Genomic DNA, 23,501 nt, shown 5'->3' with positions numbered 1-23,501 from the left:
ACTTTTTAACTACAATCAGGTAGTTTAACTACATGTAGTTAACTACTGGCCATCACTGTCCGATATTGCAATCGAATTGTTGGTTCCCGTCAGCTCTCCCATCGAACTACGTGTAAACAAAGCATCGACGTAACGACCGCCGTGGAAGCGCTTGCTCGCATACAGCGATCGGAATTCTCCCGGCGGCCGGTAAAACGTGCGAAAATTATAATTATATAAATTATGAAAATTATAATACGCGTGAAAATACAGTACACTGTTCCACCAAAATGGGTTTTCATAATATTTGTACAAAAATTCGACAGCTGAAAATCTTTCACTGGGCGAAACCCCGTAGTACGGAGCATGGTTTCAGTTTGCTACCGCCATCATTTATAAATAAATAAATAAATAAATAAATTACGCGAAATTCGTGGGAATGTTGTGCTCGGTATCTAGGGGTGGTTCTAATCCTTGCGAAGTGTCCCTTCGAGGCTTCCTTATTGTTCGGTTTAGTAGCCACCACCAGTCCTGGAATGGATAAACACGCTTTTCCAAAGCCCGGGGCAGATCTTACAAACACTCGGAAGAACTCGAGCTGGTGCGCAAGGGTCTCGTTACTCCCATACTGAAGCCATCCATTCTCCTTACGCACAGAGAAAGCACTCCTCTCGTTCTTGGCACCCCCAGTGCATGGTCCGCTTGGCAGATGCCATATCTACAGAGGGTCCCACTTTAGGGCCGCCACGATTTTTTTAAGAAACCTCTTGGTTTGTCTACTTCACTTTCCGCTTCTGCGCCGTTTCTTGTGTGAGTATGTAGCAACTCGCCCGCAGCTTTGCTTTGACCAAGTGTAGTTCATGGTCTGAAAGTACTGTTTAGGTGCTCCAAGTTACGTTTTGTGAGTAACGTCTCCGCGTCTGGCACCACGCAAACGACGTAGCGACTAAACACATTACGCTCTTGATGTCGTCTGTTGTCGTGGCTGGGTTCCGCAGGTGATTATGCAGTTATTTTAGCAAAAAAAAGGTAGCAACAGACTGAGCGGAACTTTTTGCGGTTTGCGTTTGTAGGAAGTCTTCTGGGTCTGCGAAGAAGTCAGGTAGGCTCGCAATTTCTCTTCATTCTAGATGCACACACACACAGACAATTTTTTGGCACGGACAGAGACACAAATTTTAACTTTGTGAGGTAATAGAAACCAAAGCCCGTTTTTTTTTGTGTGTTTTTTTTATTGCAAAAGAGAGGGTTTTCATATTTGTACAAAAATTCGACGGCTGAAAATCTGTCGCTGGGGCGAAGCGCCGTAGTACCCCAAGCAGCACGCCAATATTGGTCCAATATTGGACCCATATGGGCTGCCAAGATTGCCAATATTGGCCCAATATGGGCTGCCAATATTGGACCAATATGGGGAGTGCAACCAGGCTCCATATTGGACCAATATGGGCTGCCCATATTGGCAAGCCCATTTTGCGCCAACATTCCTGTGATAACACCTACGGGGAGCCCGTGTAATAATAAAGCATTATGCTGTATAATATTCACTACTTTTGTATGATTTTTGCTTTTTTATTTCTGCGGATGTAATTGATCCACGTTCACATCACTGCAAAAAAAAAGAACGAAAAAAAAAAGGAAAGAAACACTGCATTGCCCAAACACACACACACACAAAAAACGAAGAACAGGTGCTACGCCCGCGCTGAAGATCACAAGCAGTCCTATGATCCCTCAGAAGCCTTCATTGGGATCGCAGTATTCTGTGGACTAACAATTTCCACACCCGCTCCGAGAATACAAAGCAGCGAAACACTTTCGTGGCGGTGACGGACACACGCCAGAGCAATTTACACTGCTTGCAGCAACTTGAAATCACCTAACTTTACAGAATAGCCATCCCTTCTTATCAAACATTGTGTTTTTTACTTGACCTGCCGCAATTTCGTTACCATTACAGCACCCAGCGACATTTTAGCCCTATGAAACGTCCGTTCGGGCTGTCGCGCATGCGCATTAGTTGTAGGACGCGTGATTACGCTCAAACAACTCGCTTGCTCACAGTCGGCTCGACCGATTGGCATTGGCATCGCGAAGGAAGATGGCGGCGACTTTCAAGACGTGGAATGTTGAGGTGTCGAACTCTAGCGAACTTTACGTTGGGAATGCCAAGTACGTTGACTGTTTCGAACAATGTGTATCATCTGCGGGAAGTTGTTGAATGTAACGATGTAGTGAATAGGGTATTTCACACGCTTCAACGTTCAATCTTGCCGTGCTGCTTGGGCATTTGTGCAACACGGCTACGTACCCTGTTCAGTCAATATGGGGTGTACGCGTGCAATATGGGGCCCATATTCCCAAGATTTTCCCAATATTGGCTCAAAGTGGGCAATATGGGGCCCATATTGCCAGGATTTTCCCAATATTGGCTGAAACTGGGCAATATGGGGCCTATATTGCCCATTTTCAGCCAATATGGGGAAAATCTTGGCGAAACGGGTCCCATATTGGACCCGTATCGCCAATGACCAGCCAATATGGGTCCAATATTGTGTGCTGCTTGGGACGGAGGATGGTTTCAGTTTTCTACCGTCGTCGTTTATAAATAAATAACACAAAATTCGTGGGAGTGTTGTGCTCGGTATCGAGGAGGTGCTTCCTGTTTGGTACATAGCTGGGCGTCCTCATTCATGAGGACCCTCTTGAAGACGCCTCACCCTCACCTCATGACGATGAGGTGAGGGTGAGTGAGGCCAGACCGCACTGAATGTTCCCCTCATGATGCCCACCGTTAGGGCCTGCACGAGGCCAGTCGTCGTGAGGGCATCAATACGTGAGGGTATTCCGTGAGGAGCCTCATGGATGAGGCCCGTGAGACGGTTGGGGCCGTGAGGCCTTTCGTGGGGGGCCTCACGGATGAGGAGATTGGTTTGGGCTCCTCTTTGCTGATGCCAAACACTAACGTTAAACCTCACTGTGACAGTAATAACTGTTACCAAATTTATCCAAGCACACCACGAAACCCTATAAACGGTTTAATGCCGCGTACTATCATTAGTACAGTCAAGCTCCTTTATAACGAACTTCAGGGGTTCGCAGAAAATCTTCGTTGTAAAGGTAACTTCGTTAAAACGGATGTTTCAAAAGAAAAATGCCTTAAAATGCTAGCAATCTGGTTTATTGGTAGAATTTCGTTGCCCTAATCAAAACGCACCTCAGACAGTCAATCTACAATGAACACTGAACTTTATCTCTGTTTTTGACATTTTTACCTCCCTCACAACAATAAACCGCAAAGTTGTGTGACGAAAACAGTGACCAGAACGCGTGGAGGGAACGTATCCCGACAACTTCTGGCAACATTGCATATCACCATTCCGCAAGTCGGCTTCACCTAATGCCTGTGTGCTTTAGGAGAAGCACGCTTTACGAACGCGCGGCTGGAAAGCACGTGCTGTGCCTTTTGAATCATCTCGCGTATTTCGGCAGCATAGGCTAAAAACGAAGACACAAAAGCGTTACGACCGGCCTCTTCCACTGACAGTGATGGAAAATTAAGTCACTGCCTATTTTCTTGCCTCAATTTTTGTTCTGGTTTATTTCATTTTGATACGAATTTTTTTCCGCGACTATCATTGCGTGTGCTGACCAAATGCGAGGGGGGCTCCGCCTCCTGGATGCCGGCCAATAGGAGGACGCGGAGGGCAGGCACTTCCCAAGCCTCTGCTCTCGCCTAAGAGATGGGGCAGCGTTACTGTTATTTTGCGTGTCGGACCTCGTACGCTCCGTCCAACCTGCCCACAAGAAGCAGGACGCACAGCCGAGGTCCACGAATCCCGTCTGCGCCCCACCCACGTAACCAAGTCATCCAGTTGGACAAATGCCAGGACGATGAATGCCTGTTCTCTCTCCCCGCCTTTTATGACACCCGCGGAACCCTCATATGTGGTGCCGAGCGCGCCGCGGCGGAATGAGAAACGCTGCCAGAAGTTCGCAACTCGACAGTTGCTTGCAAAACTTCGTTGTAAAGGTCGCGAATTTCGTCCAACCGACTTCAAAATCACTTCGTTATTTCGGTTCATTCGTTATAAAGGAATTCGTTATAAATGTCTGAAGTATACATTGAATCCTATGGGCGCCTGACCAGACCGCGAAAAACGTTCGTAATAAGGGTCTTTTCGTTATAAAGGCGTTCGTTGTAAAGGAGTTTGACCGTACCAACTTCCGACAGAGTAGTTCAACGCCGACGTGTCATGTGAACATGACGGAAAGTTCTTTTGAGGCTCATGTGCCTACTAGTGACTTGAAGACACGTCAGGCCATGAGGATATTCACGAGGCGACTGCTCGTGAGGACGAGAGGTACGTGAGGCCATGGGGGCCCTCATGAGGTGAGGGCACGCGAGGATGCGGACTCGGGAGGCCATGGTGGGTCCTCACTAGGCGAAAGTACGTGAGGCGCTGTGAGGACACGTGAAGGCATGTGAGGACGAGGATGGTGAGGCCTTTCGGAATCCCGATACCCTGACGTGAGGTTTGTGAGGGCAAAATTTAAAATGTAATGTGAGGGTGACTGAGGTTTAGTTACTGGTGAGGAAATTTGATAAGGGTGATTGAGGCCAATGAAGTCTGTGCTTCGTGAGTTGAGGATAAGTGAGTCAGCAGGAAAATGCTCACCCTTTTTCTCTCTCTCTCTCTCTCTTTTTTTTTTTCTAATCCTTGCGAAGTGTCCCTTCAAGGCTTCCTTATTGTTCATTTAAGTAGCCACCACCAGTCCTGGATTGGATTAACACTCTTTTCAAAGTTATGGGTACAAACAGTCGAAGAAATGGAGGTGATGTACAAGGGTCTCGTTACTGAAGCCATCCATTCTCCTTGCGCACAGAGGAAGCACTCCTCTCATTCTCGGTATCCCCAGTGTAGGGTCAGTTTGGCAGGCTGCCACGTCTACAGGGCGTCCCACTTTAGGGCCACATCTATAGGGACTTTCAGAAAGCGCTTTGTCTACGTTTTGTACTTTCTGCTTCTGCGCCGGTTTTTGTGTCAGTATGTACCAACTCTCCCCCACCGTTGCTTTGACCAAGTGTAGTTCATTGAACTGAGAGTACTATTTAGATGCTCCAAGTTACGTTTTGTGAGTAACGTCGCCGGGTGTGGCACCACGCAAATGACATCGAGACTTGAACACGTTATGGTGTTCAAGTCTATGTTATGGTGTATAACTTGAACAAGTTATGGTGTTACGCTCTTAATGTCGTCTGTCATGGCTGTGTTGCGCAGGTAATTATGCAGTTATTTTAGCAAAAAACGTAGCAACAGACTGAACGGAACTCTTTGTGGTTTGTAGCGTACACCATCTCGGTGTTCACAAACTTATTTCTCCCAACAGCCACTCCCACAGCCAGGAAAAGTGTCGTGAGCAGGAGGACACCTGGGTCTTCTGGGTCGGGAAAGAAGTCGGGTAGGCTCGCAATTTCTCTTCATTCTTGATGAGATACACACACACACAAACAGACAATTTTTAGACACGGACAGAGACACAAATTTTGACTTTGTGAGGTAATAGAAACCGAAGCCCATTTATCGTTTTTTTTTTTTTTTTATTGCAAAAGAAAGGGTTTTCATAATATTTGTACAAAAATTCGACAGCTGAAACTCTGTCGCTGGGGTGAAGTGCCGTAGTTCATCGTTTATAAATAAATAACACAAAATTCGTGGGAGTGTTGTCCTCGGTATCGAGGAGGTGCTTCCTGTTTGTTACATAGCTGGGCGTCCTCACTCATCAGGACCCTCATGAAGACGCCTCACCCTCACCTCACGACGATGAGGTGAGGGTGAGTGAGGCCAGACCACGCTGAATGTTCCTCACGAGGACAGTCGTGAGGCATTGTCCCTCATGAGGCCCACCGTTAGGGCCCTCATAAGGCCGTGAGGATAAGGATGCCTCATAAGGATGAGGCAGTGAGGCCTTTCGTGGGGGGACCTCACGGAATGGGGCCGCGAGGCTTTTTGTTTCGATATCCGTGCCCCAGAAAACTACAAGCCGTCTCATTGGAATCACTCAAGCGCAGGCTGAGCGAGATGAAAAATAACGTGAGTGGTCGGCTCAAGAATGGCAAACTGAGACATCGGCACTCAAAGGTTACGTGCGATGGGCACAGAAAACATGACGTAGCTCGACCAAGACTTCAAATCTAGTGGCGAAAGAAAGCTGTTGAGTCGCGCTTTCAGGTGTGGCCAACAAGGAGTCAGTGTGAATTCTTTCGGGTGCTAGAGAAGGTCAAAGTTGGGGGACGCCTGCAGTATGCTACTTGTCAAGTGAGCACAAATATAGGGAGGTGGGGGCGAATCTATAATTTTCCGAATCCAAATCTGTGGAAGGTTCTGCAAATCTAGAATCCTTCCTTCCTTCCTTCCTTCCGTCCTTCCTAGAGTCCTTCCTTAAAAAAAAGTCGTACAAGAAAACGCACGACGACCAATCAGGCTTTTGTCGGACTTCGGAGGCGCAGATCTTAAAAAGAAACAAAAAAAAAAAACGTGGTTGGCAGAATCGAGAAAGATTTTATTCTCCATTTTGGCCACTGGGACTGGGATTTTCAAATCTCGAATCCGTGCCTAGGATTTGTGAATTGATTGTTGAGGTAACAAACTTCGCAATAAAAACGTTTTTGACTGGTTTTCGCCATTTTAAGGACCACATTCCCTGCACGGGCCTAATTTTCAGGCCCGGCTGCTATGGCTCGCACCCGGGCCTGACGTCTTCTGTAGATTTCCATCCCGAGCCCAGCCCGATCCCAGAGCGCCTCTGCTCTATGGGTTCTCGAGGCCCAGAGGCGTATTTAGGTTCACTAAAGAGCACAGCGCAGCGAGGAAAAGGGCACAGCTAATTGGTGGAGAGTGAGGAGGTACACTCAGACGGAGCGTCTGCGTTTCTCTGCCGTCAACCCGCCCTGTGCTTGATGCTTACTTGCTTGGGAACGCAGTGCGCAGTGGCGCGTGGGCGATAAGCATGTACCTTGCGGTTCGAGAGAGACAATCTCCGCCCCATTGCGCGTGCACCGGTGTTAGTTCCCCTTTCTCGAGCTCCCACGCGAAGGAAGTTGTGTCTGAATACGTAACCTGACTGACCCTCGTGCCGGACTCTCACTGGAATGAAATCCCAACACCGAACCTAAGCGACCCTCGTGCCGGACTCTCGGCACGCCCGCCAGACTAAATTTTCCCCAAATGTGTACGAGTGCATGCGTGAAATCGAGGCCTATTGCACGAAATAAGGATGATCACGTATAAAAAAAAATAGTGATAGTTTTCGGATGAGAATACCATGATATCCCGTACCCAACGGGGAAAAAAAGTGACACGAAAATTGAGCTGTCCAGTTTCGTGAAATATGTTCGCATGCATACCCACCCCACCATGACCGGCGTTGTCAAGCCCGGACCGGCCCAACCAGTGGGCCGGGCCGGGTCTTTCGGGTAAGTCCAGGCCCGTTCAGTGCTCTAGTGCAGAAATGTATATGCAGTAGAGCCCCTCTGTGGTAAACTGGTCAGGACCATGCCATAGATTTACTGTATCCGGAACATCTTTAAAAAAAATCGATTAAAATCCTGTAATGCTGGCAAAAATCACTCCTATGGCATTATAGGAGCTGGTTATAAGAGCTTGAGACATGAGACAAGTGACGTTCTGAGGCTGGAACACATACAGATGCAGATTTGTAAACCCCCCTTCGCAGAAAAGCAAGTTTCCCCACTGCAGAAAGCTGAGGGCTTTATGCACTGCAGCATGACAGGGAATGTCGGGTATTTCGCCGTATCGCGAATTTTGTGGTATCGCGTTTTGCTGTGAATGTGTTCGGCTATAATTGGGTTCACGTGATATGAAATGGGTCATGAACAAAAATGAGCAGAGTTTCCCTCGACAGGGTCAACGCCGAGAGCCCAGCCCTCGGTAAGAAAGGCTACGCCTGCGACGCCGGAAGGACACCACAAGAGGAAGGCCACCGAAAGGCCACTGATGGCTGCCGGAAAGGGCATCAGTCCCCTCCGAAATTTCTACGGAAGGACCCCCGCCTCTGGGCGGAAGACGGGGCGGCACAGTGGCTCCGCAGTTCATGCGAGAGTTGCGGCTCTCCGAGGAGGAGCAGGCGCAAGCCCCAAGGGGGGGACACCGGCTCGGCGCAGTTTAACGCAGCACGCCGCCTCCTCGGACCCCAACAAGTCCGCGGCGCTAATGTGCATCCACGCTCCGCGACGTTGGGCGGATGTGGTGAAGCAAGGAGTGCCAAGGACGTCTTCCACCTGCGTGCAGAAGCGCGTGGCAGCGACGGCGCACAGGCGCAGGAAGTTTAAGAATATCGTGGCTGCTTCCACGGGCCTGTGCACTCCACGAGTACAGACTGGTATGTTCAGTCCCAATTTTTTCCTGCCTCGAGTTTTATTGATTTTATTTATTTAGATTAGAGATGGGACGAATCCAGAATTTTCCGAATCCGAAGGAAGGTTCTGCGAATCCACGAATCTTTTCGAATCCTTTCGAGCCCAAAAGCCACGAAAAAAAACTTGTACTGAAAAGTGTTTTGAAGCAGAATATGATACATTTGTTTAATGAAAAAACAAATTAAATAATAGTTCAGTTTGGGCAGAAAATATACCCATATATACATACCTGCCAACTCTCCCGATTCATCCGAAGACTCCCGGATTCTGACAGTTTTGTACGATTGTACGATCGAGAAGCAAATCTCCCGGAAAATGCAGTTTCCCCCTCTATATCTAGAATGCCTGCGTTTTGTCTGGCCACACAGACGTAAACGTCAATCCCATAACAGCCCAATTGCCATCGGTATCGAGTCGCTTTTGCGCCCAAAACCTCCAGTTATCATCATCATCATCATCAGACATCGGTATTGCTGCCGCTTTCTATTCTAGTTCTAGCGCTTCTAGTTTCTGCGCATTTCGCCCGTGTTTTCGGGCGACAAGGGCGCCTTTGCCGTGTTTCTGCCTCGCATATTGCAGATCACGGCTCCGTGTGAACGAAAACAAGTATCTGCACGTGTTTCTCGAGCAATAGACGACTGAATTGGGACGCGTGATCGCGTCCAGGAAAGGGCGCCGTGTGTTCTGCATCGGCATTCTGTGTGGAGGGTGGCCCGATGCTGTTGTTACCCACGTTACGTCAGGGGAGCACAAGGAGCACATTAAATGCAAAGACAAAGTGTACTAGCTACATCAGTTTTTCTGAAACCGAGACAAGGATCGGACTGCGACACACTCCGTGCGGGCCGTTCTCCTCAGTGTTCCCAACTCCCGACGTTGAGCTGTACGTGTGCGCTCGAAACTGCGCACAAGAGCTCATGATAAGCGCGCTCAGCGGAGAGTGTTTGCAGTCGCTGTTACGTAACTGACTACGGCGATGTACAGCTGTAACTGACGGTTGTGATGTATTATTAGACCCTGAAGTTTTCGGGTTTTATATTTTTCCAAATTCGGGGGGTAGAAATCGGGTCAATAAATTGATGTCGAAAATTCATGCAAATTCGGGCAGAAAAATTACCATCAGACTAAGTTCGGGGAGAAATCGGGCATTATTGTAGAATAAACGTTCACTGTACCGTTTATCCAGAGTGCCAGAAGTAAGGGGCAGTCTCATATTTTGTGAGAAACTAGTATGTCGATGCCTTGAGGTGCCTAGCCTAGGTGCAGTTTTGCAGGTAGAAATGGGGTTTAACCCTAGATAGGTGAACCTCAATTCGGGGTGCAAATTCGGGGAAAAATCGGGTTTAACCCTAAAACATCAGGGTCTATGTATTATGCAAACTACTTTCTTTAATGACTCGTTAACTAACTGTTCAACAACTACTATGTAGCTCTCCTGGGAAGTCCAGATGGGCTCTTGAAGTTCAGCCACGTTACTGAGGCAGTGCTGAACGAGTAGTGCTGAATCTGAGGGCAATTGAGTATGGCAAAGAGAACAGGGACATAGTTTCGTGGCTTCACGTTCTTTTGAGAAAGGGGCATAGCCCCGTCACAGCCAGAGACCCAGATAGTTTCTTGGAGAGGGTAAGGTCTGTTGCTGCGAAACTAGTGCCTGATGAGTCTGCTGGAGCCGAGCCTGCCCCTGTTACTTTTGATGTCGGCGCACAACTACCGTCTGAAATACCGTCGAGGACAAAGCCCGGAAGTAGCCGACACGAAGCAATGAACTGTCCACCGGACAGGGATGCCCAATCTGGGGCGGAAGGGTTGTTGTGCCTGAGAAACTAAGGACACAAGTGGCTAATGTTATTGCATGAGGAACATCCCGGAATGTCTCGCATGAAAATGTTAGCGCGAAGCTATGTTTGGTGGCCCGGGATTGACTGTGACGTTGAAGAGCTCGTACGTGACTGTGCGACTTGTCGGGCAATGCAGTGGCCCTTTCCCGCCGAGTGTTAGGAAAGAGTACATGTGGATTTTATGAATGGAAACAACCCCCCCCCCCCCCCCCCCCCCCCGATACTTTTCTGGTACTGGTTGATTCGTTTTCTAAATGGATAGAAGTCTTTCGAATGACATCTACATCAACGATGACAACAGTTGAAAAGTTAAGATCGGATTTTGCGGCTTATGGCTAGGGCCTGACTTTTTCGGGTTTTATTTTTGGCCAAATTCGGGGGGTAAATATCGGGTGATGTTTTTCATTTGAAAATTCGGGTGTATTCGGGTTAAATCCCGTTACGGCATATTCTGTCGTCAGGAATTCGGGTGTATTCGGGTGTTTTTTTTTTTTGTTTAATAAATTTTTTTCTTAACATGGAACTAATGTTTAGCAATGTTATCAAACTTTATTTTAATGCACGCTTATGAGTGTGCCACGCGACCCGGATGTTTTCGGGTAGATTCGGGTTAAACCCAAATTTTACAGATTTCGTACGGGGGGTAAATATCGGGCGGATACGGGTTTAACCCTAAAAAGTCAGGCCCTACTTATGGCTTTCCAGAGAGTCTGGTGAGTGCTAACGGTCCCCATTTTACATCGGAAGAATTCACCGTGAGAAGTTGCGGGATCCGTCACAATCGGAGTCTCCCTTATCACCTGCCATCAAATGGTACGGCCGAGAGGCTCGTGCAGACAACAAAAAGGGCTCTGGATAAGCAAGTTACTGCGAGGTCACTGCGACCGTTCCAATCGGAGCTTGCAGGAAAGATTAGATGCGTTCTCGTTAGCATACCGGAACACGCCTCGCTCGATAACCGGACATGCGCCATCGGAGCTGTTTTTAAAGCGGCAGCCGCGAACTAAGTTATCTCTGCTTAAACCCAGTTTCATAGAGCGCATGAAATCGAAGCAGCTGGTCATTAAAGTAGCACAGAAGTCATTTTTAACACCCAGTTTTCTTCCTATAAAACTGTTAAGTAGGCCAGTAAGATGCACCGTGCCAAGTAATTTACACCACAGAGTCATAATTATAGCGGAAATTTAATTTAAAATACGTCGCAAAAAGCGACCCTGTGCAACGCTGGTGAAGAGCAGTACCAGCCCGTGATCTGCCTGGAACCTCGCGGTGACGCTATAAGGAGAACGCTCGCTGATTGGCCTAGAGAAATGTTGTCTGCTACTCCACTGGCGTCTGCTACTCCGCTGTTGGGGGTTCTGATAAAGCCTTTCTCCTTGCTCGGTAATGCTTCGGCCGCTCCTTCTATCCCCAATTCTCCGGGAGAACTGGCAAAACAGGTATACGGCGGCAAAGGGACAAGGCACTGACCTCCACTGACCGGCGAACCAGAACGAGTTCTCCTTATGACGTCACCGGTGACGTGGCATCGTACCTCCTCATCCTCGTTATAGCTGGAGTGGGGAGTTAAGGGTGAACTCGCGGAGCTACGTTGATGCGAGTTTTTTTCTGGTAAACAAATTGCACACATTAAAACCTTTCACGCTGTTCGGTATAATGACACACACACTTTCATCAGATGTCTTAATCTGAAATTTTTTTGGCTGGCCCTCTGTACTCGTTTAAGGATCACTCGGACACCAGAAGAGGGGGTCGGCTCGAAATTTCGATGTTTGGTGACTTGGCGTATGTCAAAACCGTGAAGGGTGAACGTGATTTATGGGTTGCTGGTGTTATCGAGAAATGTGTAAGTCCCGTTACCTTTTTAGTCGAGACAGGCACCACGGTACGATTTACGCACGTGGACCATCTCTGCCATAGATTGAGAAGTTATCCGTCAAAGAGAACTCGTTACGAGCTAAGTTACCGCGTGAAAAATGTAAGTAAGTTAATAACGAAGTTCTTCAGCATGAAATGTAACTCGCAGTTACTTGGTTATTTTTAAAAAAATGAACGAGTAACTTCCAAGTTACTTTTGACACAAAATAGAATTACGCAGGTGCAGCGCGCGTGAGCAGTTGAGTTACACCTTGAGTTGCGTGCGGAGGAGTGCAACAGGCTTTATCTCCAACAATAGACCTCTCCCTGTTCGTAAAGAAATGGCGTCATAGACGTCATTTTCATCGACGTCATCTTTCACACTTTCACGTCATCGTCACACTTTCATCGACGTCATTGTGTTCGACAGCGCCACAAATTCCGTAGAATTGAACTACGCTCGAAGCTAGAGGTTAACGAGGTCGCGCCCGAAAGCCACGGTCTCGAGGGGATGACGATATGGTCCCTTAAAGGGACGCGACCCTCGGTACTACTTTTCTTTCAATGAGTGCCCGTTCGTGAAACCCAGCCCTCTCTTTCCGATTTGTTTCGGTTTCAGTCTGTCCACCAACGTCATGATGACGTCCCTCTGGTTGAGGTCTTTGCATCTTACTCCCTGTGGGCGCACAATGGTTCGGCTTCATTTCAATGGCAGCAGTTCTTACTTCCTGAGTAAAATACTGTCATTGATTGAATATCGCATTCTATAGCAAAAAATGCCATGAAGGAACCGGAGAGAACGCAAGAAAATATGTGGACGTGAGTGGAAATAGAGTTACTTTTAACTCGGAACTGAACTTAAGTTAATTTGGCAAAGTTACCCGAAAAAGGAACGAGTTCCTCTAAAAGTTACCACGGCGCAAAAGTACCGAGTTAAGTTACAAGTTACCGAAAAAAAGGAACTTAGTTACAGTAACGAGTTACCTCGAACTCTGATCTTGGCGCGCGCGCCACTCGATATTGGGTTCTAGTGGTGAGACGTCTCCGAGGCTTCCGTCTCAGTCTTTGTCTACAGCTCACACACAGCTCTCTCCTACCGGTGCAGCACCACGCGAAGACGCACCAGAACTCCCAAAGTCCGTCGAGTCAAGACCGGCAAATCAAGGTTCCACCGTGGTGCGGAGAAGCAAGCGCATCAGAACTGCTCCGGTCCGATATCAAGGAGTAGATTTTAGAAAAAAATGAGTTTCGAAAAAGTGAAAAAAAATGAAGGATTTTACGTACTGCGTATATCTTGTGTATTAAATTCCGAGGAGGAAGACGTTACAGCGGGAGCTTCGGTGCTCCATAAGCGAGCTAACTTATCTGTTACACCTGCTTATCTGTTTTGCCCTGTGGCGCTGCGGTGCCGAGCTGTATTTAAGAGCGTGGTTCCCGGAAATAAAGTTTTTTTTGTTTTGTGGTGTGTCTGCCGATGCAACATAAACGTAACCTAAGTACTGCATTTTCCTGTCGTGTTTCAGCCTGTTTCTCTTCCACGCATCTTGCACTTTAATTTATGAACAATTTTTCGAGACACGTCAGGTGTTCGTAGATTGAGGGTTGACTGTATATGACAACAAAAAACAACAAAGCAAACAGCAAAACAACAAAGTTCAACAGCCGCAATTTTGTGTGGTAGCCACGAATGTAGTTTGTAAAATAATGCAAAAATATGAGCGATAACTAAAAACTGTGTGCAGAAGACTCAGAAAACTAGGCATCCCGTTAGCAAGGAATGACAGATTTGTAGGACTAGTCTTAAAACTCGGATTATATACTATAATATATATACTGTACTATATTATATATACTATATTGAGGCCCAGTGCTTAGGAAGCACATTGGCGGAGGAAATACCTGAAAATATCGTATAGTTTTTTTTTCGGTTTTTAAAAAAATATTCTTCGAGACTGACCATTTAGAGCACTGCGCTTCCTCACAAGTTTCATGTTCCATATCTTCGTAACCATTTAGGCCGCGCAGATAAGCGCGTGGTGTAGTCGGGCACCGTGCCGCACTGCACAACCTAAGATGTACGGCAGATAAAAAAAATGTAGAAATAGAAGATGCCCAGCACACAGATGCTTCATCTAGGAGTACCCTGATTTCGAGGAGTTCACATCGTCCCGCGATCGCGATGCAGAGGTAGTCGTACGTAAATACTGCCGCATAACAGTGAGCACTGCGCACGGAAAAGGGTGCATTTGGAATTGCGGAACACCTCAACGTACGTCACACGAAATGTATTGTGAAGCTTGTGTCTCTGTAGTGTTGAAGCAATAAATGTGAGAACTGCGTTTTTTCTGCGCAACTGTGCATGCATCATAAAAAAAAAAAAAAAGAAAAAACTCCGAAAAACATTTTCTGGTAACGCCCAGAAATAAACTCCGAAAACCCAGAACCCTAGTTATAAACAAGAACTTGACTCTGTCAAATTTGATATGAAGCCACAAAGTGACAAAACTACGCTGTCTGCCCTCGCTGCGCCCGTCATGAACTAGCCACGCCAGGTGTGAGTGGAAAGCCCGAAATTTCAGACATTTCTGACTTATGCGCTGGAAGAGTTTATGACCAGAGTTGTACACGTTACTCGGAAAAAGTAATTGATTACAATTACTGTTACTACTGCGCGAAAAGGAATTCTTTACCGTTACAAATTATGTCATCAAAAATGTAATACGTTACTGATTAAAAATGTAACGCGTTACTTTTTCTGTTACTTTTAAATTGTGGGCCATAGCAAAGCCAACAAGCCTGCAGTGAATGCAAATATGCAGCTCTTGTTGCAAATTCTAAAATGAGACACCAACATATTTGGTAAGTGAAATTCACAAATACATTTGAAAGCAACATACGAAACACATACACGCGTTTATTACAGATTTGTTTGCTGAAAAGGGTTGCCATTCTTGAAAGAAGGTTAAAAAAGTAATCAATTGCTCAGTAATTTATTACCGAAAATTGTAATCAGATTACTTGGAAAATTACTTGCTCACAAAATTAATTGATTATGTTAAAAATTACTGAAAAAAGTAATTGATTACTAGTAACGCGTTACGTACAACTCTGTTTATGACCCACATGTGTGAGGAATATGAATCGAGTCTCGAGTGGGCGAATAGCCCTGATGCGCTCAAGTTTGACCGGAGCGGAGCGGGAGCAGTGACTCCTTTCAGATTGCCAACGCACGGCAAACCACAACACAAATCGGGACCACAGCACTGTTGCGTCTTTGGCTACCATAACAGATTCCGAAACGCAAAAAAAAAAAATGTTTTATCGCTTCCTCGGAAAACCTTGGGAGACGGAAAGGCTGACAGCGTTAATTGAGTCCGTACACAGTAGAAAATCAGCGAAGTTTCTGCTCTTCATTCCGCCTGGAGATAATGTAGAGTTATACCCAAACAACTTGCGGTAGAAATTTACTCGGATACTATATCACAAATCCTGCCAAACAGTTATTACTTTCTAACATAACGCATGCAGATTAGAGGGAAATGTGAAAGGCTTCCTGTGGCCGTCGACTCCCCACGGCTCTTCTTACTGCTACGTTCGAGGGTCTTCGTGCAGTGTGAAGTTTAATTTGAAGAAGCGATGACCTTACTTACTTATTACATATGTTCTCTAAGAGACCTGCTTTGAAGCTATCCCCTGGCATTTTTGTTGGAATGCCGTAATGGAACACCGTGCCTGTCTCTCTCATGACCTTTAGGTAGAGAGTGACTTTTTCAGGTTAAACCAGATTTCACCCGGTTATTCCACCCACCCCCCCGAACTGGCCCGAGACTACCGGTTTCTGGTCTTTCTAGTTTTTCCCTCTCGGAATTGAGGATGCAGGATAGGGAAATATTTTTTGGCGTGTGAGAAATTTACGTGAAAGGGCAGAAGAGCATCATTCTTGTCCAAAATACTGTCTGGCCCCTTCGTTAAGGTATTTGCTGTCCAACTAACGCATCATCGTACCTATTCCAGCATCAACTGGGCACGCAAACTCTCCAGCAACGATCGTCGTGGGTCGCTCCCGCGTCCGCAAGAGTACACCCTCCCCGAACCTATCTCAGTTTGCGACGCCCAGCATTCCCACCGACGTATTCGTGTCCCCGTTGTCAGTGACACAGGAGGGCGGTGAGGAGCCCGTGGCCGGCGGAAGCTCCGCTCGAAAGTCGTCGTTGAGCACCCGGACGAAGCCTGCGAAGCGGTCCCCCTCGCATAAGGCGGACTACCGCGACGTCCGCGGCGTGAAGCGCATGTTTGCGAAAACGAGCCCCGCGTCCGACTTCACCGATGTCGGCGGGGTGAAGAGGATCTTCGGAAAGCGGAGCCCCGCGGCGGACTACACGGACGTTACGGGGGTGAAGAGGATATTTGCGAGGGCCTCCTCCTCCGCCGGCGGCGATTACGCGGCTGTGTCCCCAGTGGCCCGGTTGTTCCAGACTCCCGTTGAGGGTGCACCGGCTCCGCGGGAGGGACAGTCCTCTGCGAAAGGTGGCGAACATCGAGGCAGCCTTTCTCCGGTTCCGAGAGGGACGCGGAGGTCCCAGGGGCTTGCGAAGCGCCAGTCTTCCGCAAGTTCTGCGGGAAAGGAAGAATTGCCGCCATCGAAGAGACTCAGGACACAATCCCCGCGTGGGGGCGGGGCAAACGTTTCTTCCCCCCAGAAGGAGGAAAAGCCGCCCTCGTCTCCGCAGCGCCTCCCAGTAAAAGAAACGAGACGTTCCTCTCGGAAGAGTGGGTCGCTGGGCGGAAGACGGTCGCCGGGAAAATCTCCGCAGAAAGAGGTTGTACCTCCTCGATCGCCTTCGAAAAACTCGACTCTGACGCGCTCCCCACTGGGGAGCAAGACACCCCAGGAAGAAAGGCAACCTGCTGGGGCCCAGCTGCGTACGAGGACCTCTTCTCCAACGAGATTGCCGCAGCGAGGGACCACGCGTGTTTCTCCTGCACGGTCCCCACGAAAGCCGGCGTCACCCGAACGCCGGCCACCGGCCAAAACTCCATCCCCTACGAGATCGCCGCGGAGAGCGACAGCTTCTCGTCCGTCGCCTGTCAAGACCGGATCGCCCTCGCCATCCTCCAAGTCCCCTGGACCAAAGTCGTCAGTTGCAGCAGGGCGTGAAGGCAAGGAAGCTGCCTCCCCCAAAGGGGTACAAGCAGGGAAAGCAGGTGCTTCTGTCCAGGTTCAGGCGCAGGTCCTACTTGCAGAAGCTGTTGCTCCTGCCAAACCTGCCAAACGAAGCACGCCGGCGAGTACGCGTGGGAGAGCGGCCGTGACCACTAGGACGTCCGCACAGGATAAATCTGCGACCCCTTCGGAAACGCCCGTCAGGAGATCGGGAAGAGGGGAAGAGAAGACGCCCGTCAAGCGATCTGCGCGAGGAAAAGCCGGAACCCCCGCAGAAGCTACGGGATCGTCGGTCAAGAAATCCGCTGGGCGCTCGACAGGAAGAACGCCTGCAGAGGCTGCAGCTACGCCTGGTAGAAGGGCCACGAGACGCGCTAAGGCCAAAGAAGCAGCAGAAGCCCCGACCACACCTGTGAAGAGAGGAGCACGGGGAAAAAAGCCGGCGAAAGAAGCACCATCCTCTCCCAGGGATGCAGTTGTAGATGCTCCTGCTCCCGCGAAAGAGGCACCATCCTCCCCCAGGAAGGTTCTTGCAGATTCTCCCGCTCCCGTGAAAAGCACCAGGGGTGCGAGAAGAAAAGCGTCTGCGGAGCAGGAAACGGGGTCGGCCGTCCCTGCCAAGTCTCCTCCTCGCAGGAGGGCCGTTAGGGGAGCCGCCAAAGCGGTGGCGTCGAGCGCCTCTTCCACGCCGAAGAAGAGGACTCGTGGATTGGCTCCCACAAGCAGCCAGTCTCCTGTCAGTCCGGTGAATCCAGCGCAAGACGAGGAAGAAAAACCTGCCGCAAAGCTCGCGACAAAGTCGCCCTTGAGGGGAGGCAAAAGGCAGGTGACACGACGGGGAGGCAAGCAAGCGGAGCATCCAAGTTCGCCTCCAAAAGCACCAGCGGAAGAAGCTGACTTGCCGGCCACCCGCCAAGCATCAAGGCGTCGGGCTGCATCCAAGAAGCATCCAAGTTCGCCTCCAAAAGCAACAGCGGAAGAGGCTGACTTGTCCGCTACCCCCCCGAGCAGCAAGGCGTCAGGCTGCATCCAAGGCGCATCCAAGTTCGCCTCCAAAAGCAACAGCGGAAAAGGCTGACTTGCCCGCTACCCCCCGAGCATCAAGGCGTCAGGCTGCATCCAAGGCGCATCCAAGTTCGCCTCCAAAAGCAACAGCGGAAAAGGCTGACTTGCCCGCTACCCCCCCGAGCATCAAGGCGTCAGGCTGCATCCAAGGAGCATCCAAGTTCGCCTCCAAAAGCAACAGCGGAAGAGGCTGACTTGCCGGCCACCACCCGAGCATCAAGGCGTCAGGCTGCCAAGAAGCCCTTAACGGGAAAGGAAGGGGCAGTTCGAAGGGGTCGCCGTGGAGCCATTGTGGAGGCATTGGCAGATGTACAACAGATCCACGAGCTTCAGGCCAAACTCTCTCCAATTAAAGAAGCTCGTGGTGAGTGAGCTGAGTAAGGTGATATTTTGAGTATAATGCGTGGGTTAGCTGGGTCTCGACTCGTGCAGCTTAGTTTGGACACCGTAACCTATTTCCTTAAAAAAATATATATATATATGTTTTACCTGAAGATGCACACACAGAGGAGCACCGGAGCTCTGTGTTGTGATCCGCTAGAAACAAAAAAAAAAAATCCCAAAGAAATTGATTCTGCGATGGAGCAGCTTTGATATTACAATCAATACAGTCACGTAAATTTGACATTTTAAAGAGCACGCTTTGACCTACACGCCAGTACCCGCGTATAGCAGGAGTACAGCGCAAAGACAAATATGAGCAGAATGTGAATTTGGTTGCGAATTTGGCGATTTTTCATTGAAGATCAAAATAGAATTGACCGGTGCTGTTTGCGCACACTGAAAGTCGTCGTACCTGACAAATTGGGAAAAAAAAAATCCAAAATATGTATTGCTCCTGTGTGTAGGCGTGTTGCTGTACAACATATATGTTTTTAAAGGAAATCTGTGATGGTGTCCGAACCACCCTGCCTGAGTTGAGTTAAAATCACCCAGCTACATAGACTTTATGCTTATGGGTATAGTTCCAGTGAGCGCGTTGGATCTTGAACTGAAGAGACGTATCAGAATCGCTAAAGCACCATGTTAGCCTGTTTTACCTCCCACCTTTTTAGGTGCCACACTCCCATATCACGTGTGTTTTTGTAGGCACTGAAATATTTTTCGTAACTATGAGTCCCCCTTCATCTTCATGCAGAAAAAGTGGAAAGTAGCTATGAAAACAACGATTAAAACTTTGTAAACTAACAACAGGAGTGGCTCGCAAATGCGACGTCCTCTGGTGAAAGTTCACACGAGAGAGTCCGCAATTTTTCTTTTGTCCTTGCAGAAGAAGGCCCGACTCCAGCAAAGTTGCGAAGAACGGCTGCAACTAGAGGCGCATCTACCGTGAGTGACATTACTGAGCGTTGTGGGAAATATTTTCCACCACGGGGGGTTACTGTAGTTTCTGTGAAATGTGTAAACATTATGTGAATTATGTGAAAACAGTAAACAGAGATCGAGGGGCACTATAGAACAGTTGGAAACGAAGCACGGTACCATTTATCGATAGGAGCGACTTTTTCGGCTTAATTGCCCTTCTCAGATTTGGGGGGGGGGGGGGGGGGTAAAAATTAGGCGCTATTTTTAAATCTGTAATTCGGGGAGAAATCGGGCGATAATTGTGCCTTCGGGTATTATCGGGTGGTTTTGTTTCTCCTCATGTCTATTAAGTCCTTCCCAATCACTCTTTTTTTTTTTTTTTTTTGCGGGATTGTGACCTTCCAGCGGTAATCTTAGAAGGCATAGACAGTGTCGACACACGCGGGTGTATTGCTGGGAACGTAAGTGACCCATTCTTACATGTGTTACACGTGGCTACCTTTGTTCGTCTTCAGTGGAAACGTCACTCGAGGATTTCATAGTCACTGGAATTCGGGGAGAAATCTGGTTAAACCCGAATTGGTCGGAGGTCAGTTCGGGTGGGGGGGGTGGGGAATAACCGGGCGGAATCGGGTTTAACCCGAAAAAGTCACTCCCTATTTATTAATCACCGCCGCCTTCAAAAAGTGCACAAAGTCGTCAGAGTCTCTGCTGCACTTGAACGCAAAGTTATCACTTTCTCCACTGAATGCGGCAACAATTTAGCGACGGCAAGGAGGTTTCGTTAGAGGCAAACGTTAGAAAATGACCGAAGCAACAGCGAGAGATCAAGGGTTGCGCCAGCGCAGGGGATTTTTTACGGTTGGCGCGGTGTGCCGTAAGAGTGAACGAACACCGCTGGCACTGCCAACCGCAGCACGTGGACACGCTGCGCTATTGATCCGATCTCACCGCCTGCTCCGGCCTCTCTCTCGACCTCGTCCTGGTGCGCATCCGGCCCCTGACATTGGAACGCGGGATTTTTTTTGGGGAAAAAAATGTCCTAGATTCGAGGAAATACGGTGCATGCGACGGTAACTAGAACATGTGCTGTGCTGCACTGTACTGAGCAGTGAGCAGTACAGCTCAAAGCACACGGAACAGGCGCCGGTCATCGCTCTTGTCCCCTGCATGGGACGAGCAAAGAACCAAGCTGAGCCGTGGGAACAAACACAACACACGCATCCTACAGGAGTGTAAGAGCCTCATTTCAAACCGTGTAATTTCAAAGCCAGTTCTGACAATCAGTTGGGTAACCGTGACCGTGAAACATGACAAAATGAAAGCGAATTATCCCTCGAATGCGCGCTGAGCCGCTCGAACTAGGGCACTGGGAAAACAAGTTTCAAAGTACCGCAAAGCGCTTGGCTTGACTCGACTTTGCTTGACTTCACGTCACATGATGCAATGCCACCATTTCCCTTCCACGCTAATATGGCCCGCCGCGTTAACGCTCTGCGACAGATTCAATTTTATGGAAACACACGTGAGGTGACCTGTGCCCGACAATCCTGGACGGTACAGGAACTACTGTGCGCGCAGGTATACGGACCTGGACAAATGACAAAGCGGAAAAACGTTTTCCTAGGTAGCGGTAGTATAATCTCAGTTATAAAACAATGATTTAAAAACACAAGACGTCAAACTGTAGTGTTTTAGTTAGCAGTGCCAGTGATCAACGGCAGCATTACATGTACGACGTGTATCCAAATGAATGAACAAATAAATGGAAGGGATATGGTGAATCACGGTTCACGTGGGTGGATTCGACCAATAGCTATCGCGGAGGCGAGGGAAAAGGCTGGCGGTACTCTGTTTTTCTAGTGCTCTAGCTCGAACGCATCGTCCGCTGCGAGTGCGGAGTTGTTAGGCATCCTGATACGGGTAGAAACCTTTTATCTCTTGTTCTTATTTTCAGGGAGCACAAAGACGGGTAACACGATCCGCCAGCAAGCAAGTCTAAGGGAAAGACATAAAGAGGAGATAAGATTTTATCTCCATTTTATATATGGCATATTTTTATTTTATTGCATTGCCCACGAGCATTACCTGTTCTCTTCTTGTTTTGTTTTTTTGTGTTTTTTTTTTTTCGGTCTAGGACTAGCAGGAACATATTTCCTTCGTGTGCTGTGGAAGTGCTCTTTCCATGTCCCCCCCCCCCCTCTTTTTTGCCAGTTTAGATGTACGTTACAGGGTCCAAACACCAGCAAAGTGCCGATTGAGTCTAGCTACTTTTTTTTTTAGGTTTTCTTTTTTCTTCCTCTGTGCATTAAGAAGAAATTACGGTATATGTATGAAGTGTTCCACCAAAACCTACGCAGGAAAATCAAAGTTCTTTTCAGAAGAGTGTGCTGCCAGCTTGTGATCACACAACGAGCAAGGCACTATCCAACGTGAACCACGTTTTTGTTCTTTTTAGGTGGGCGAACACAAGGGCTCGGGGCATTTCATATAGTACGTTGTGCATAAAACTATACATCGACTACATTTGTTTTAGATTTTGAATGTACGTGTTTCTAAGCTATATCATTCATCTTGCCAAAGGCCGCAGGACTCTTATGTATGTATCCATGCTAGCAAAATCCCTGAGACGAGGGACAAAAAGGATGTGTGTGGGTCTTGCCACCCGTGTGTCTTGAGGGGTATTGCCATTAATAGGTTTTTATCATCCACTTGCTTGCTACCTCACCATCTTTTCACTGATGCATGTATAATTGGACAGAGCTCTTGCTTGAGCGGTATGTTGTGTACCGTTCACCAGTGATGGTGGATAACGCTGTTGACATTGCGGTGAAGTTCTGTACCAGGTGCGGTTTCATGATGTATTAAACATTTTGGAAATGACAAGTTTGTCCTTTGTTACTTTAATGTCGGCAGAAAACATTGAGAGAGTGTGGAAAGCATTTGGAACTGCCACCCAAAACGTTTCATTTGGCAATAAACCTCTACCCGAGAAACGTCATCATGACGTTTGTAGACACACCGAAACCAAAACAGATCCGAAGGGGACAGCTGGGTTCCACGAATGGTCAATTATATATCAGTCTACTCCAGCACTTACTATCATGTATCACATGGCATTTCCCTTCAGATTCCGCTAGAAATAGCCGCCTTCAAAGATTAAGAGAGACAACCCTGTGCGCTTCCCTTCTCCCCCGTCACCCAATTTCCCTCTTTCGCCATCTTTCCTCTCGGCTCCGAGTGAGATAGACGCCATCATTTGTGCTCCCCACTATTTTCCTAGTTTCATTATATATATATATATATTTTTTCGATCTCGTTCTACACGTACATTTAGTGTAATCAGACTTGGTAAGTCTTCCTTTTCGTTCTGTACACCTGTTCACCGTACCAAACCGTCATTTAAACTTCTGCTGACAACTTTCGGTTGTGCATGGATCAACTACTCATTCAGAAACTTACCTTACCCCGTGCAGGCGCACCGGAACAAGCTGTGTGTATGGTTAACCCGCTTAGGGCGTAAGAAACTTTCGCTAGGACAGGCTGTCCTCAAAACCAGCCCGCTTAGGGCGCAAATAATTTCCTAGGCACTCCGTGCGCCATACAAGCCCGTTTAGGGCGTGATTCGTCACATTTACAGCACACGGGTTTCTGAAACTAGCCCGCTTAGGGCATGAGCTTTTCTCTGTGATAGCCCGCCTATAGGGCACATGTGTGACTGCTCCAGTAACGCAAACGGTTGCCATACAAGCCCGATTAGGACCCAATTTAGGCACTATATAGTGCCTGTAGGGCCGAAGTGTCTTTCGCGTGTGACAAATTTAGTGGGATAAAAGCCCGCTTAGGGCATACT

General features: G+C 48.2%; 1 protein-coding gene across 1 annotated transcript; it reads left to right on the top strand.

The window, feature by feature from the left end:
- Positions 1-1,049: 1,049 nt before the first annotated feature.
- On the top strand, positions 1,050-22,534 carry LOC135377360 (neurofilament heavy polypeptide-like). Its single transcript, XM_064609718.1, has 6 exons — positions 1,050-1,081; positions 5,371-5,442; positions 7,906-8,382; positions 16,129-18,707; positions 19,614-19,672; positions 21,606-22,534. Exons 3-4 carry the CDS (start codon positions 7,998-8,000, stop codon positions 18,354-18,356), a joined length of 2,613 nt encoding a protein of 870 aa, XP_064465788.1. The 5' UTR covers positions 1,050-1,081; positions 5,371-5,442; positions 7,906-7,997; the 3' UTR covers positions 18,357-18,707; positions 19,614-19,672; positions 21,606-22,534.
- Positions 22,535-23,501: the final 967 nt, after the last annotated feature.

The sequence above is a fragment of the Ornithodoros turicata genome, chromosome 1 (genome assembly GCF_037126465.1).
Source record: "Ornithodoros turicata isolate Travis chromosome 1, ASM3712646v1, whole genome shotgun sequence".
NCBI lineage: Eukaryota > Metazoa > Arthropoda > Arachnida > Ixodida > Argasidae > Ornithodoros > Ornithodoros turicata.
The sequence above is the reverse complement of the archived record's forward strand: the minus strand, read 5'-3'. Positions and strand labels throughout refer to the sequence as shown.